This window comes from Schistosoma mansoni, chromosome 2, assembly GCF_000237925.1.
Source record: "Schistosoma mansoni strain Puerto Rico chromosome 2, complete genome".
Classification (NCBI taxonomy): Eukaryota; Metazoa; Platyhelminthes; class Trematoda; order Strigeidida; family Schistosomatidae; genus Schistosoma; species Schistosoma mansoni.
Window position 1 is genome coordinate 32,451,848 of NC_031496.1, and position 17,757 is coordinate 32,469,604.

A 17,757-nucleotide genomic window follows, 5' to 3' on the forward strand; every position below is an offset into this window, starting at 1 on the left:
TTAATAATATTAAAGCAGTTTTCCTCAATACATAATTAACTATACTTATGTTTAAAAAAAAATATCAGTGGTCTATCGGTTAAGTGCCCTGGCGAGAGACTGGTAGGCCCTGGGTTCGAATCTCACGAGACGAGGTCGTGGATGCGCACTACTAAGGAGTCTCGCAATAGGACGAAACAGCCGTCCAGTGCTTCCAGGCTTTCCATGGTGGTCTAGCTTCAATTGACTCATGCTTTCAACTATGAAAATACTAAATCTCCACAAAAAACCCTTCTGATAATAATTTAAATTTTCTATCATTTCATTTAAATCACTAACTATTCTCTGACTTAAAAGATAAGCATTGATTGTTTAGGCTACCCTACGTTGTAGTGGATTACGTACAATATCAGATTCTACTCCGTTCACTATATATACATACTGACGACACTATAAAAATTTATGATAGATTGATCTTATCCTATTTTTTTTTGAAAACATTCCTCATTTATGGTTCTACACTTGTCCAAACTCCGTGTTTACTGATCGAAACATTCGTCGGAGTCAACAAAGGTCAGGCTTTTCAACCGTCTTATCATTTCGTATTTTAATAGAATCATGTGGACCACCGATTTTCCTTTATTCAGTTAGTCATCAATCTTACACAATATCATTAGACAAAGGAGACTGAAAACGTTTAATATTCTTGACAAAACGGGAAGTTGACGGTCATTTGAAAGCACCATCATTATTAAATTCACCACAATCTTCATTGAAACTCGTTCATTTGAAAAGGGACAGTTTCTTAAATGAAATACCTTCATTAGAAGCCAAACAATATCTTATGAATTTCCTGAGTTTGCACAAGTTTCATCAAAAAACATAAACGCCTCAGTTCGCATAGTTAGTAGAAGAGTAATGTAAGCCATGATTATTGATTTCATCTTTTATCGAGGCACAAAAAGTTCACTTGCAAAGTCTAGTTTAAGCTCTTGTTATTATAGTTGAAGTTTCATTAAGCAATAGTTGTTCATTTTAACTAGTTACGATAGGTCCACTGTGTAAAAGTAGAATGCTATCGGTATTCTTAGCAGCCGACAAGTCACAACACTTGTTGATGTAAGATTTTCTATTTTATATGAACTATAGAGACAAGTCACTTTTCTGTAAGCAACAACGATACCCTATGACTGCATAAAAAAATAAATTTAGGAACAACGAACCAATCCGGTTAATATTTGGAGTACACTTAAAACAGAAAAACAAAAAACCTATAGGCGAATAACTAAGATCTATACGAGGAATATAAGTGTTTATAGGTCACTGTGATTTATTATAACAAACCAGTCACCTTTGAGCGACAATTTTAAACAGGAACAATAACCAAATAAAAGTAATGTGGAAAATAATAAAAGGACGAGTGTACTGTGCAACAAATCATCCTGTTCTACTTTACGACTGAGAAACGTGGCTATCAAGAGTAGAAGATATCGGTAAGTTACTAGTATTCGACCACAGATCTCTTAGAAATATTGTTCGCATCTGTTAGGATCACCGAGTAAGTAATAGTGAGGTCAGATGCAGGGTATTAGGGAATGATGGTAAATCAGTTGATGAGGTTGTGAATCTTCAACAACTGAGATGGTTCGGCCACATGTTACGTATGTCTGAACATTGATTACCATGACGCGCAATACTAACTAGTGTTGGGAATGGTTGGAGCGGCCACACCAAAACGTAGCATCAGTTCATGAAGTTACTGGAAATTGGACTAAGTCATGTTAATAGGTGTAAACTACTTATCATAACCAATGATTAGAGACTTAGAATGACATGGCTGAAAATCGTTTGAAATGGCGCAGGTACATCCATTCTTTGTCTTCCCCGAATTCTGAGCTCTTGAATTCCTCACAACGTTTTCTGTGTTTTTATTTCGCTAATTTATATTTTATTTTCAAGTCGTATCTTCGATGCGTAATCTTTCCTGTTAGCGGTGATACTGTTACTACCTTTACTATTGTGGGATTTTGTCTGACAACTTTATTTCTTTGTGCTAATGGAGTATGACAACTTGAACCGATATCCATACGTACAGGTTCTCCGTTGTGACTGACCGGTCACTTGAAATATAAAATCAAGTCACACCAAATAAATTACATAATGATTAAAAGAACTAACTTATTTGTCAAGTATAATTTCATGAACTCGGTCTTATATCACCCATCCCCATTTGAAGGCTAGTGGTATTACATCCCTAACTAAATCAAAACAGCACTCGGACCTACGATCTACTGCTACTGATTGGAAGTCTTCACTAAAAAAAATAACTCCGCATATATTAATAAACTGGAAAGTAAACTAATAGTTTCGTGAATAAGACTATAATCATAGATTCTCTTAATTAATGGAAGATAAATCATACAAACTTCCTAAAATGTAGTAAATCCCATTCGGTCAGTCAGTCGGCTACAACGTAGGACCAGGCACATATATACATCGGTCCAAGTTGCCATACCTCGTTAGCACAACAAGATCAACACCGGATTCATAGAAGTAGTTAATTTAGTGTAGGTAGTACATAAAGAAAGATTGTATATAAGGATATAGTATAGGAAGGAAGAGAACTATGAAGCAATTTTAATATCAAGGTTTAAGGGAAGATAAAGAGTGTATACACCTACGCCATTGTGATTGATTCTGAGCCATGTCACCTAGTCTTCAACCATTGGTTACGATAGTCACGCGGACCCCAACCAGATAGTCTGCATCTACCAACATGGCTCAGACTAGAACTTAGTGACTTCAAACACTGATGCCACGTCTTGGTTTGGCCGCCCTAACTCTTTTCCAACCATCCCCTACACTAATCAGCATAGCGCGTCGTGGTAATCGATGTTCAGGTATACGTAACACGTGGCCCAACCATCTCAGTCGATGAAGATTCATGACCTCATTAACTGATTTACAATCATTTCCTAATACCCTGTATCTAGCCTCACTATTACTTACCCGGTGATTCCAGCAGATGCGAGCAATATTTCTAAGGTATCTGTGGTCAAATACTAGTAACTTACGAGTATCTTCTACTCTTAATGGCCGTGTTTCACAGCCGTGAAGTAGAACAGAGCGAACTGCTGAGCAGTATACTCGTCCCTTAATTGATCCCATACATCCCATACATCAAGTCTAAAACTTTCTCTCTTAAGAAAATTCCAGTGTCAAACTAAAAAGTTAAGTAGTAAACAGACAAACATATAAGAACACGATTTGAAATACACTCTCATTCATCACAAAGAAATTTATCATCGAACTAACTCCATCTGCCATTAGAATATGTACACCGGCATTATTTGTACTACGACCAATAAATGATGCGAATGAGGCTAAATTCGACCATTTTGTAACATCCCCATCACGTTCTGCTCCATAATGTGCCATAAAAGCTTCTTTTGGACCAGCCAAGAAATCATTTTCACGAAAATCACATTGACCAGTTAATGTTAAACCAAATCCTTTAGCAGACAGTAATGGTTGTTGTTTCTCTGAAGTAGTACTAGTTTTATTAGTAGGACTGTTATGATCGATAGATTCAGTAGTATCCTCTAGTAATTTATCATTGATATTGGAATGATGATTAGGACTGAGTGTAGTGTTTGATGAGTGAGTATGATATGGAGCATTACATCGTCGCCATAAAGTATATTCTGAGAAACCTCCAGGACCAGCACAAATATCAGCAAAATATAATATATCCTGTGTAAAAGGGAAAGTAAGACGATAATAAGAGAAAATTGTTGGCGTCCCGAACTAAACTGGAAGTTCTATGAGAACAGAGGACTAATAAGGACTCTAGGCTGCTTATACTGGTCGAGCATTATTGGTTTGGTACAGTACTAAGATTGTATAAGTCACATTTCGGTTGGCGAATAAATCACGTGATAATTATCCGGACTTAAAGACACAACAAATTGAGTCTATAGATCAAAATAAAGCTTGTAATAAAAGAAGTATAGATATATACAATCTAGTTACAGAATAGTTATACAATAAGAATATATATACAATATTAGTCTATTATTAGTTCTCAGAAGCTACCCGTAATGCAATCTTCACTACGATATAACATTCACCAAAGATGTACTCATGTTATAAAACTAGGACACATCCGTTGAATTGTTTGTTTGAAATAAGGAGGCAGTTCAATTGTATGTACTAGATCGAATCACACTTGTTGGGGTAAAAAACATAACGTCTCAGTGTTTCACATTTCCAAAAGGCAATCAGTTAACAAAAGACACTGCCAGTCAATATCATATGTTGGGGTCTCATCTTTTCCCCCAAATGCCCTGGTACGGCCGAGAGTGGGGAGAGTCTGCTCTCCCTCTCCAAATGCTCTCATATGGCCACGCGAATATATAGCCTCAATTCAGAGAAGTCCTACTAACTGCCTTCTTGTGGCGGGGGTATTGTTGACAAAAGTGAGAGGACAGAAAGCGAATGTTCGGAGCTTTAACCGGGTTGGTGAACAAGGCGAGTCCACCTAGGGGAGTTGGAAAACACTGATTACAAACCAATGGTGCACATGGGCTCCAGTATCCTGAAGGAACAAATGGCGTATGCACCAACTGTTGGTCACCGGCTACCATGGGACTGCATCTTCTCACAATGCTCCACTGCCTAGTGGACTAGACCTTCAGGTCAAAGGCTCCGGGTGTGGCCCCCTAAGAAAACCACCTGTTTCAGTCTGGGCACCTGGGCAGTATCACAGCCCTCACACAAATCTCATTTCATTTGAGAGGCGCATATTTATCTGGTGCTTCCTTGTACCCATATTTATGTGTTTAAATAAATAAATTTTCCTGAGAATTGTTTACGCAGAAAAGTAAGAAAAAAGCACTGCAGGTTGATAGAAGTAGTACTTACATGATAGAAGCTGTCTTAATAACTCAGAAGCATTAAACGGATAAACACAGAGCAATACATGTGTAAATTGGGTAGTGTGACATAGACGTATTTAGCTTTGAGTACTGCTTTAATGTCGAAGCAATATAAGCACGAGAAGAGGCACAACGGAGCTTATAACCCTACAAAATTAAATATATCTAAGACTACTAGAAACTTATGCCACGTTATATATTGACTCACTACGTGAATAGATAACATGCTACCCTCCGATAGTCGAATTTGGGTTTTTTTGTTCTCTGAGCTCAAGTTTGTGCTGATAATGTCGTTCAGAAGGACGAAGAAAGCTCCACGACTAAACCATCTAGCTCAGATAACAAAACTCCACCTAAATCACCCACCTGAGCTACAAACCTCCAACACCTCAAAATAGTCGAATTCCATACTACTACACCGATCATACTTGTTAGTTAGCGAACAGAGTGTGCCAATTTCTACATTGATTTAACGAATTTTGTTGTTGTTAAAAATTTGCGTAATATCAAGTGTCATGTTGCAAAAAGATTAGAGACGCATTACATCAAAATCAAAAGTGTACTTTCCTGTATTCAGTGCACAACAAATGAAAAAGCTATGGGAGGGAAAACATGTTTTTATAAAACTACTTTACCGGCTTTTAACTTGAGCAATGTTCTTTCAGAACATTCGAAAGACTATCTTCAGCTTGTATGATAAAGATGTTTAAAGAGCAAACATAAGTAATAGGATTGGATTCCAAACACAAACTCGTACTTCCCAGTACTTTTCAACATATTCTGTGATATGTGCAAATGGACCAGCAATCAAATTAGGAAGATGATAGTAGACACACTTGTAAGTATATTATGTTTTTTAACTCAAATTTGGGGCGTATTAATGAATAATGAAATTTAGAGTGGAATTTCAATATGGTATTTCCAGATAAGCCCTTATGGAACTCTCAAGGTACTATAAAGTTATGTAAAACATTTGTTTGACAGTTTGTTTCATAATTCTATTGTTGACACTGAGCACCAGACCCATCGTTTCAGTCAACAAGTTGGCGTCATTAGATTGCAATGTTATAATCAAGCTTGGAAAAGTTTCTATTTCGAATGTTATTGGTCATAAACTTTCTATTCTTGTATGTTGTAATTTGCTGATCAGAGATGACAACTGATAAATTATAACCTATGAATTTTTGGTTACTGATATTGGACTATCTATCCTGACGCTAGAGAATTTAAGAATGCCTCAAGTACAACTCACTCTCTACTGATAAATGTAGATAGTTCCAATAAAATGTTTGATAACGTGTTAACTACAAAAGTGAAGTGTAAAGATTTGAGATAATTGAAGTGAATATTTCGTATACATCTCTTGTTTTAATATGATGGAAATTTTTCAGTGGTTACATAAAGCCCAACATTTGCATCGGCTGTGTGCAGATATGGTAGTTGTGTTAGCTAATAATCTCTTTGTTTATTAATACGCCCCAAATTCGAGTTAAAAATGTAATATACTTACAAGTGTGTACACTGTGTTCTCGATTTAAGTGCTGGTCCATTTGAGACTACCAGAGTTTGTGTTGAACAGTACTGAAAATTACGAGTTCATATGCTGAATATTGATGATCTGCAATCTCACCCATATATGTCTTTCAGCTAGCCGAGAAATTAGTCCTTACGCCCATTCTATTTCATACGTATATAGTAGGTTTAACTTCGTGATTTATATATCCACAGTGTTTAGCTATTCTTTTATCCCCAAACATCTCTATTAGGTCGGATATTAAGGATAAACTGAATATGGATATCAATTGAAGCAGCAGCAAACAGCTTCCAAATAATCACATTTTCACTTATTCTTTACACATAACCATCTCCCGTATTAGAAGAATTATTTGAAGAAATGTAACAGTGAAATAAACACGACCGCTATTGTTTTATTTAACTCAAAATATACACTTACATCTTTCGGAGCAGCAGTTGTAAACATTCCATTAAAGATTGAATCGATGTTGGCCATTTTCATTGCAGCCCTAAAAGATTAAAAATAGTGAAAATAATAGTGTAATAATAATAATTGTGTAGCGTGGTGGAATGCGCCTGTAATCTAGCTACTTGGAGGCCAGTGTGCGCGATTTCGTGGGACCAGGAGTTCTGGCATATGGGTGCTCATGTTGATCAGGCGTCCACGCTAAGCACGGAGCCGATATGGATGACCTGTTGTCCAGGTCGTCTAGAGGAGAGAATACCTGGTCTATGATAACCGGATAGTTGAAATGATTCATTTTTTACTTCAACTTTTAAATTGTTGAATTTCATAACATTTCAATAATTCTCATTATTTCATATGATTAAGCTTAATCAATCAAATACCACTACAGAATACACATAATGTGATTAGGATTAGAAACTAAGAAACCATTACAAACCAAATTATATATCATTATTGTTGAACTGGATATCACTTTTTATGAGACGCAGATCAACGTGTTGAAATCACTGAGGTGATTAACTAGTTATAATGAACACGTAAAACTTGGCACAAATATGGGTTAGTCAAAGTTGCCACATTACATCAACACGATGAGATGAAATTAACAGGTTTAAAATAGTATAATATGTACCATCATAGCTGTGAAAATATTGATGATATCAACAATTGTCATTCGATCTTTGACAGTTGATCATCATTCTCTTGCTCAACTTAGATTATTCGACGGGAAAGCGTAAAACCAATGAAGTGTGTACATAAATGACTAGTCATTTTTATGCCCCCAAATGCCCTGATACGGTTGAGGGTGTTGAGAGTTAGCTCTCTCGAAATGCTCTCACATAGGCACCCGTATACAACCACTGACAAGGAAGTCCTACTCACTGCCTTCTCGAGACGGTTTTGTTGACGAAATCAAGAGTACGAAAAGCGAATGTCCGGCGCTTTGATCGGTTGGATACATCTAGAGGAGTTTGGAAACCCTGGTTTCGAACCATTAGTGTACATGGGCTCTAGGATCCTAAGGGAAAAAATAGCGTATGAACCTACTGTTGGTCACCGGCTACCATGAGACTGCATGACCTAACGTTTCTCCACTGCGTTGTAGATTAGACCTCTACGTCAAAGGCTCGGGGAGTGTTTTCTTAAGAAAACCACCTGCTTCGGTCTGATTAGCCAGGTAGTATTCCAGCTCAAATGATCAAATGGCAAAGTGTGTCGCATATGTATTTGGTGTCTCTTTGTACCAATGTTCGTGTTTAAATAAATAAATAAATAAATAAATATTCTAATATATATGTTATTCCACCTGTAACTGTGTCACTATTTACACGATGTGTACTCGATTCATTAGTCAATCATGTATTTCGACACCTATACAAGCAACCATACCACAGTAAGTGGAACAAAATTAAATGTTATACGTTATACTTCATACTTTATAAACAGTCAGATAGTATGGTCATGGCAACAAAAAAAGAGCCAAATGACCTCATTTTTAAACGTACCTCCAGGCAGTCTTATTTGCCTAAGTATTCAAGTCACTTAAAAGACTGATTCTGGTTATGCTGTCCCACCAACATTGTCTTTTGAAAATTATCACATATAGTTAAGTAAATAAACCCCAAAAAATTAATGAATCAAAACCTTTCACAATGTAGAGGTGTTAACATACGGCAACTTGAGCCTAAACAATGTGTTCTAAAGTCTCATTTTCAATCTGTCATCTTACTACTATGGTTCTTAAGTGAGTTCCGATTTTTCGTATGAATGATTAAAACCATCATTGAGATATTTTAATTCTTTACACCTATTAATACCAGCTACTAAGTCTAAGTTTTATCTTTTTCCATCAACTTTTCCATGTTCGTCAAGTGAATCACTATCTCTCATACTTATCAGCCACCACTTTTACTACCATTTGCCAATAACTCAGTGGGTTCGAAGCCTAAGGGGAAGGGTATCAGTTCCCATACGATTGCAAGTACACCTAGCTGGTGAGTGCAAACTATCACGAAACCTAGATTTAGAGTGTTGTGTCGACTAATTTTAACCACTGCACAGTCTACACATCTTTTTTGGTCTGAACCATTATTTCACACTCTCCATTAGTTCTATATTTACTATGGATCTTTGCACTGGGATTTTTGGCAATTAACCGTCAACTACCAGATCATAATATTATTGGTTACTAAGTAACAAATAAAAAACTAATATACCATCATATTCACCTGTTCATAAAAATCCCCTTTTTTATCAGTTCATATGGATTACAACGTTCATGACTTTTAGTGACATTCAATTTTGATAAATAATCCAACTGATTCTATACAAAGTAAGAAAAAGAAAGGGAAAGATGATTAGATCATCATCCCAAATGTAATACAAAGACAGAATAGGGAAGATGTGCAGCCAAATTAAACACAGTTTTATGTAATCAAATGTCAACTGCTAGATAGTGAATACGATTTTCATAACACCTAACATGTGCTTACCAATGACAGGTTGTGGCTAGTAGAGTTCAACATGTCAAGCGTGAGATAAGTATCATTAATAACAATAGATGATGGTTGCGAAATATTACGAGTTAATTGGAACTGGATATGTTAGCCACTGGATACCAACTCAATGATCTAAAGGTTCAGTGCTCATAGTTAGACGTGAAGGTTCTGGGTTCTATCCTCAATGGTGGACCCATGAATACTCACTACTAAACATTCCTACGATGGGATTTAACAGTTGACCGGAGCTTCCTTCTTTTTAATGAATGTTTAACTGAAATAAGACCGTGATGTTAAACTTCAAATGCAAACCAATCAACTCAAATCTGGACAAATGAACAAGATAATTCACTTCATTCCGAAACATTACCAGTAACCTAACCAAGGTTCGGTTACCAAATCCATTCAAGAGAGTGGGAGTCGTAACACAATGACCCCCAAATGCCCTGGTACGGCCGAGAGTGGGAAGAGTCCGCTCTCCCTCTCCAAATGCTCTCACATGGCCAGCGAATATATAGCCTCGATTCACAGAAGTCCTACTCACTGCCTTCTTGTGGCGGGGGTGTTGTTTACGAAAGTGAGAGGACGAAAAGCGAATGTTCGGAGCTTTAACCAGGTTGGTGGATACGGAAAAACCACCTAGGGGAGTTGTAAAATCCTGATTACAAACCAATGGTGCACATGGGCTCCAATATCCTGAGGGAATAAATGGCGTATGAACCAGCCGTCGGTCACCGGCTACTATGGGACTGCACCTCCTCACAATGCTCCACTGCCTTGTGGACTAGACCTTTAGGTCAAAGGCTTCGGGTGTGGCCCCCTAAGAAAACCACCTGCTTCAGTCTGGGCACCTGGGAAGAATCACAGCCCTCACACAAATCAAATGAGATTTGTGAGGCGCATATGTATCTGGTGCTTTTTTGTACCAATATTTATGTGCTTAAATAAATAAAATAAGAAGAGATTAACTCAGATAATAAAATGTATTACTATTAAAACTTGAGATCCAGAAGTGAACAAACAATAAATGCATTTGAACATCCTGAGATCAATTTTGAACCGCGTTACCATTGATTACGATTGAGATGACGCTATTAAGAAAGTCTATGCATCAATGCGGCGATTACTGAGACAGAATATTCTTGAATTTATCCCACTCCTCCATTTGGCTGCCACCAATTTTCTCAAAACCTAGTTTTATACTAGTACTGGACATACAGTAAACTAAATCGATGATTAAAAGTGTGAATGTCTCGAAAATAAACTAATGATCAAATATTCTACCTTTTTTTTAAAAAACACATAAAACTAAGTAAATTAGTCGAGAAACATCACCGGACCTTATAGTTTAAAACTTCCTGAACAAGATGAGTCGAGCAGAATTTATCTTCATTATCCAACTCTTCAATAGGCGGACCTAAAGCCTCCGGTTCATCGGGACTGATAATTAGAGACTTTAATTCCGATAAAGTATTAGTAGGACATTCGCCTTCCATTGACCATGACCAGGTATAATCTCCATCAGCTGTAGTATAATCATCATCACAACCTTCATGCCAGACTAAATTTGGATTGGAAGATTGGTAGAGTTCGCCTGACAACGATTCAATCTTTTTATCAGATGATGATGTTGTTTTTACTGAGCCGAGACCACTTCTGCCTTTTTGTTTACTCAATGCAACCGGTTCAACTACACCATGAGCATTAACACCCAATCCTTGACCATGTTCATAACCCATTTTTCGCTAATGACATGATAAAGATTTTAAACAAGAGAAATTTTAGCATTTATTTCAGTACTTTAGGTGACAGTATATGAGCAGATTTTTTAATTAATTTCTATTTATTAAACTTGTCGTCTACCGTAATGTTGTAAGAGCGTAATACCGGTTAGTTAATTGTATGCTCCCCTGTATTTAGAGGATTATCATATTTCCATATGTAGTTATCAGTCACTGATCTTTCTTTCATTTGCATACACATATCTAACGCTTCAAGTCTTCCATTTCACGTATGTAATTTCACTTACATTAACCTGAAAAGTCCTGTCAGAGCGTCAGTGTTGCTTAATCTCACATAGGACACGTACTCAGTAACCAGACAGTCTGATCAAGAACCAAATATGAACCAAAAACAAGTTATTTTTTGGAAAATACAATAAGTAGAGGTATAAATTACAATAGAGATATGTGATATACTAGATATTTCTATCTTTATTCATTGACCAACCAGGTCATTTCGGATTGACATATCAACTGCATAAAGAATATTATGTTAAAGCTCGTGATGTTACTCGACTGACCAAATCAAAGTACATAGAGTAGTAAGATTCGAAGCTATTTCCTATTGTTTGAAAGTTAAATATGCTTTGAACACTAAAATCCTTCACTAGATAACTTATAGTATTCTAACAATACTGTAAGTCTAAAAAACAATATGTACCTCACAGACCACTTCGACATTCAAAATGACAAAATTGACGACAAATTTCTGAATAAGTACATTTTCCGCTAGAACTTACCATAATTTTCCAAGCTACATCGTCAAGTGGATCAGATAGCTGTAAACAAAAGACAAGATAAAATCTATTGAATATCATACTTTCATTTAAATTTTTTCGTGCAATGAATATTATTTCATTTACAATGTATTTTACGTATGTATTTATTTCCGTTATCTGGTTATAAGCGACAAAAGAACGTGAGTCAAGTAGACATTGACCCAGGGTGATATTCATATCAGTGCAGCGAAATGAACTTATTAGTAGTAGTATCAGAGGTAGTAAAAGACTAGATATAGAATATAATTCAAGAATAAATTCGCGGAATGAAAAGTATAAAATAATATTGAGAAATTCGGAATTTAGAAGGTAAACAAAGATTAAATGGGTCTGTGTCACTGCAACAGACTTCCAATTGTTGCCCAAAGTCTCCAACTATTGGTCACTATAATCCCCCAGGACCCCAAAAAAATGGTCTCATCTATCAACATAAGACCAACAACCAACAACTTTATCAACTGATTTCCTTTCTCAGTTTAGCTTTTAATGGCCTTTTAGTGACTTCCATCAAATAATAACGGTAATTGCATAATATCAACAAAATACATATCCTACTTAACTCCATACATCTCCGGTCGACTAAACATGTTGATGACAAAGTAAACATGAAAATTTGGATAAGGATTAAATTTAGAAAATGTATACTCCGTGCAGTCAGTCAGTCAGTCACAACGTAGAACTTCGTACGTACGTACATCAGTTCGAGTTGCCATACCACATTAGCACAGAGATGCAGTTGTCGATTCAAATCCCATAGTGGAAGAAGTAGTAAGAGTATAATCAGAAATCCAAAAGATTAGGGTTTGAAGAAATTATTGAAGGAGTATAACACAGTGAAATAAATTTGGAAAGAGAAAAACATAAAGACATGAGAAATTCAGAAGATTAGAATTTGGTAGAACACAAAGAGTGGATGCATCTTCGCCATTGCAAACGATTTTGAGCCATGTCATTCAAGGTCTCTAACCATCGGTTGCTGTCATCTCGCGAATCCCAACCAGGTAGTCTACACCTACCAACATGGCCCAGTTCACTTGTCAGTGACTTCATGGATTTGTGCCACGTTTTGGTCTGGCCACCCCTAGCTTTCTTCCAACCTACTCCTACACCATGAAACATTGCACGTCGGGGCAGTCGGTGGTCGGGCATACGTAACACATGTCCCAGCCATCTCAACTGATGAAGTTTCACTACTTCATCAATCGATTTGCCATCCCTACCTAGTACTCGTTTCCTAACAACTGCATTACTTACCCGGTGGTCCCAGGATATACGAGCAATGCTTCGAAGACACCTATGATCGAACACTAGTAGCCTACGAATATCCTCTACTCTTACCGGCCATGTTTCCGTGCAAGTAAATGATAGACGGTAAACAAACAATAAGTAATGCAGTAGACATCTGACTCATCGTAGTTCCGTATGATAGACTTAGATAATATTAGGGTGACTCAGCTTTTATAAATATTTAAGGAGAATAAAAACACGTACACATATACGTATTGTAGTTTGGTCACCAGAAGATGGAATGTAGAATATGAACCTAAGATTGGAACCGCAAATTATTTGCCTATAGATATGTTTGGATGTTCCCCCAAATGCCCTGGTACGGCCGAGAATGGGGAGGGTACGATCTCCCTCTCCAAATGCTCTCACATGGCCACGCGTATATAGCCTCGATTCAGAGCAGTCCTACTCACTGCCTTCTTGTGGCGGGGTGTTGTTCACAAAGTGAGAGGACGGAAAGCGAATGTTTGGCGCTTTAACCGGGTTGGTGGACAAGGAATGTTCACCTAGGGAAGTTGGAAAGCCCTGATTCCAAACCATTGGTGCACACGGGCTCCAGTATCCTGAGGGAATAAATGGCGTATGAACCAATTGTTGGTCACCGGATACCGTGGGACCGCATCTCCTAGTGATGCTCCACAGCGTTCTGGATCAGACCTTTAGGTCAAATGCTCGGGGTATGGCCCCCTAAGAAAACCACCTGCTTCGATCTGGGCATCCGGGCAGTATCAAAGCCCTCACATACGTTAAATAAGATTTGTGTAGCGCATATGTGTCTGGTGCCCCGTTGTACCAATATTTGTGTTTAAATAAATAAAGTGGATGTTCCACAACCATGTAATGAATACACAGCTTAATGTAAAAATATATGTAAATAAACACTACACATAAAGACTCGTTACCTTGTGTTTTTCTGCTTTTTTCATTGGACGTTCGTCAGACATCTATAATGCGAATAAGCATCTCAAGTAAATATACATTGTCAAGAAGAAAAGAACAAGTCTCTTGTTTTGCATTTATTCACATATTTTGTACAGCTGGTAACAAAAAAGGTGTATTACAAGTAGGGCATATCGGATTAAACTCACAAAATACAGACAAGCATACCGAACAAACATAACCAATGTCTATCAAACGTTTATGACAAAAGCATGCAGCTCGAAAGTCAACACCAAACGATAAACCACTGGATCGACTATCTGGAAGTAAGAGAGATGTCCTCATTTTAGACGATGGCAAAAATACTGATAACAAATACTGTAGCAAACCAGAAACTCTTGGCACTTGCAAGTAAATTCCACCAGTTAGATCTGCAGCTTGTTGAAGAAGACTTGAGTGTCCGAGAGAACTTGGCCCACCCCTGCCATTTAAATTATCTGACTGTTGTGGTAATGATAACACACATGTGTCTATTGGAACATGAAGCTTTTGAGCTGTGAACACGGAATTCATCAACGCTAAGTATTGAGAAGAATTGTCATCAGACGCCTTAATAATCAGTATCCGAGAGGAAATCTTTTCACTTCCTTCACTAAACTCCACAGTCATCTCCAAGGAATCATCTAAATGTCTTGTAGACGGCTGTAATTCACGACAGCGCCGAAGGTAATAGCACAATGCTTTTATTATCGCACCAGCCAAAACAATTTGTGTGCTTGTAGAAGAACAGGAGGTAACAAGGCTTAATGCTAGTTGCCTGACAGTGTTATTCATACAGCTAAGTGCATCATTCTGGCCGTCATTTGAAGCACTAGTAGGGGGATCCAAGTCGTTTGGATAAATAAACTTTATTTTCGAAGGTGTAACTCCTATTACTGCTAATTCATTATGTGGAGACAACATTAAATGACTATTTGCGAAACCAAGGACTGCCTCAATGCAATTTGGTAAACCAAATTCACTTTTACAAGAACCCCATGTGGCGGGAGTCATATCTAGTACCAATAACAATAGGTTTCTTAATTCTGTCAACGCCATTGTGGAGATCAAGCAGAAAAATCTAGGAAAATTTGGACAATGATGTTCTCGAAATCTTCGGGGGAAACTGATGTTCTTTTGTTTTGCTTGGCAATAGCAATAGATCGAGTAAGGGCCTCTGAAAAGTATACAATTAACCCAGAGAAAGCCTAACCTGATAAATAGAGTTCTACTAAGTGATCACAAAGGGAAGCTGCTTCGCTATTAACTAGAAGTAGGAATAAGCTCAAAAACGACATACTTTTTGTTTTCGAATCCACAAAGAACGATTTTAGAATTAATGTAGTGACTTGTTCCTAGTGGATAAACACCGAGAAACCTAAACATACCATGAATCGTACTGCCACCTGCTACAACACCATTGACCGATCTCGGTTGAAATATACAGATCACTGAGACCTTGAATTTGATGTTAGAAAACAAACCACTATCTGTTCCGTACATATAGATGTAACATCGTTGAAAAGAGCTATTCAATGAGTCCACCATGAATTTTTGGTAGAAAGAATTCTACAAATTTTATTCCAAGAGGGTATCTCGTAGAAGCTACATTATGTTCAGTTGGTTTCAATCGGTTGATGGAGAAATAGAAAAAACTTTATCCTAAGGATCTTTCATGTTCATACTTAGATTTTCTCGCTCCGCCATGGAAAACTGAAAGAAAGATTAATTCCAATGTTCAAAGAAGGGATGAGGGGATTATTTGTCAATTCTGCTACTGGATTTCTCAAAGATAAATTTTGGTAGTCTGAAGTCTCCTAAATTTTCTACACACAGATATTTTGATATTAAAGAGTCTTCGAGTAGTCTGTGGAAAAATACTGCCGCGATTCTTGACCTGTCGCCATCAGAGACAAGTTTCTGTTTAAATTATTAATCTCCAATGTTGAGTTTCGCGAAGCCATTTATTTTGAGGATTTGCTTAACGCTACATATATATCTGCAGATAGTTCGATTGGTTGTGTACGGAGTAGAAGAAGCTCGCATCTAGCAGGTTTCCGTATACAGTAGCAGTAGATAACCGGACTTCGAATAACGTTCCAATAATCCACTAATGCATTGGTATGTCGGTTACTTAGATCATCGGCTGTTTTAAATCAGTGTTGACTAGTATTCAAACTTCAGTAACTAGCTCAATCGATGAAAATAGCTAACCAACTGTAATTATAATCGACCATCATAGTCCTTTAACAAGCATGGGCAGCATATAAATGCTCCGGTGTAATATGTTTGTTAAAATGTCAACCACTCGTAATTAAAACCACTAGACAACGCGAACGCACAACTGCCTTTAAAACACTCACCCTGGTGTAAGCCTCCACTAGATGCCGACTTTAAATTTATCTTCTTTCCTCACTCTATTTCATACTCCATTTTTCGTCACAGTCTATACCCGACAATTTTACTTACCTGACCACTGCCTATCGAATTTCTGATTCCCGAGTTCCATTGTCAAACAGATAATACAAATATTGAGGTAAGGTGGTGGTTGGAGGTGGTTAACAGGAAACCCTGGACCCGGGTTTCGTGCTACTTGGCACTCGTCAGCAAGGTGTACCTGTATCTGTTCCTGTTGACCACCTCCAACCATCACCCTACTTTAATATATATATATAGCGCAAGCAGTGTTGAGCCACCTAGACTGGTGGCCACATTGCAACTTGATCGATGGCATTCGATCAGCACTAAGAAGGACTTGACATGCATGACATTGATCACCACCCAGTGATCAATCAATTGTGAGACAATACAAATGCCAGAAATTTGTTGTGAGTGTGAAGTTGAAATTCCCTTCAGCCTTGGACTTCATCTTTATCGTTCGCTCAGTCAGTGCTGGGTATATGGCTCGAATTATTTCGGGATCCTTACCAAATCAGTCTGCAATGCTATCCGAATCCCAGAATTACCTCACTGATACACCATATTTAATCCTCATTCTCTCGAGTTAACCTGGTGTCGGACTATTGGTTGCTTCAAATCCTCATTGCATAACTGCAGAAGTTACTCAGGTGAATGTCAAAGAAGCGTTAGACTGTTTTGTATTATGTTTATGATGCCCAGTAACATTTCACAGTTACTTTCACACAGATCAGTCATATATTATACCACTCCCGTTAAGTTGTACTCCAAACCATGTACATCTATGCCTCATAAGGCGACACTGTAGAATTATGGTCTACTTCGTTATTAGTATTATTAAAAACATAGACCTAATCCCAAAATTGTAAATATGTATTGACGTGACTACCTAATCTATAAGACCTTACATGGAATTCATATTATGGTCTATACTGACTCATCGTATCATAACAATCTAGAATATGATACTCAGTACTTGCGAAGAACACATTTAGGCTGAAGATAGGATTATATATTTAATGGAAATAAAGACACGTTATACGGAATGACCACATCAGCGAGGCTGATCCATGCCATTCGATTGAATGCATGGATATTCCCGCGTTCACCATTATTGTCCTTCTCCCCGTGACAAATGTTGAATGTTTATTCTCCCGGTTAGCTCATTTTTAACTT

At 37.5% G+C, this 17,757-nt stretch overlaps 1 protein-coding gene across 1 annotated transcript in view; it reads right to left on the reverse strand.

Moving 5' to 3' along the window:
* Smp_122730 (hypothetical protein) overlaps window positions 1–15,593 on the reverse strand; it is a gene marked incomplete at its 3' end in the record, with an annotated part of 49,423 nt that extends 33,830 nt beyond the window's left edge. Inside the window, exons 1-8 of the mRNA XM_018796402.1 lie at window positions 15,552–15,593; window positions 15,464–15,518; window positions 15,377–15,430; window positions 14,689–15,340; window positions 10,739–11,143; window positions 9,129–9,223; window positions 6,871–6,940; window positions 3,295–3,732 (exon numbers count right to left, since the gene is read on the reverse strand). Of these exons, the coding sequence (XP_018650618.1) occupies window positions 3,295–3,732; window positions 6,871–6,940; window positions 9,129–9,223; window positions 10,739–11,143; window positions 14,689–15,222 (1,542 nt within the window). The 5' untranslated portion in view covers window positions 15,223–15,340; window positions 15,377–15,430; window positions 15,464–15,518; window positions 15,552–15,593. The remainder of the gene's footprint in view (window positions 1–3,294; window positions 3,733–6,870; window positions 6,941–9,128; window positions 9,224–10,738; window positions 11,144–14,688; window positions 15,341–15,376; window positions 15,431–15,463; window positions 15,519–15,551) is intronic.
* Between the last annotated feature and the right edge of the window lie 2,164 nt (window positions 15,594–17,757).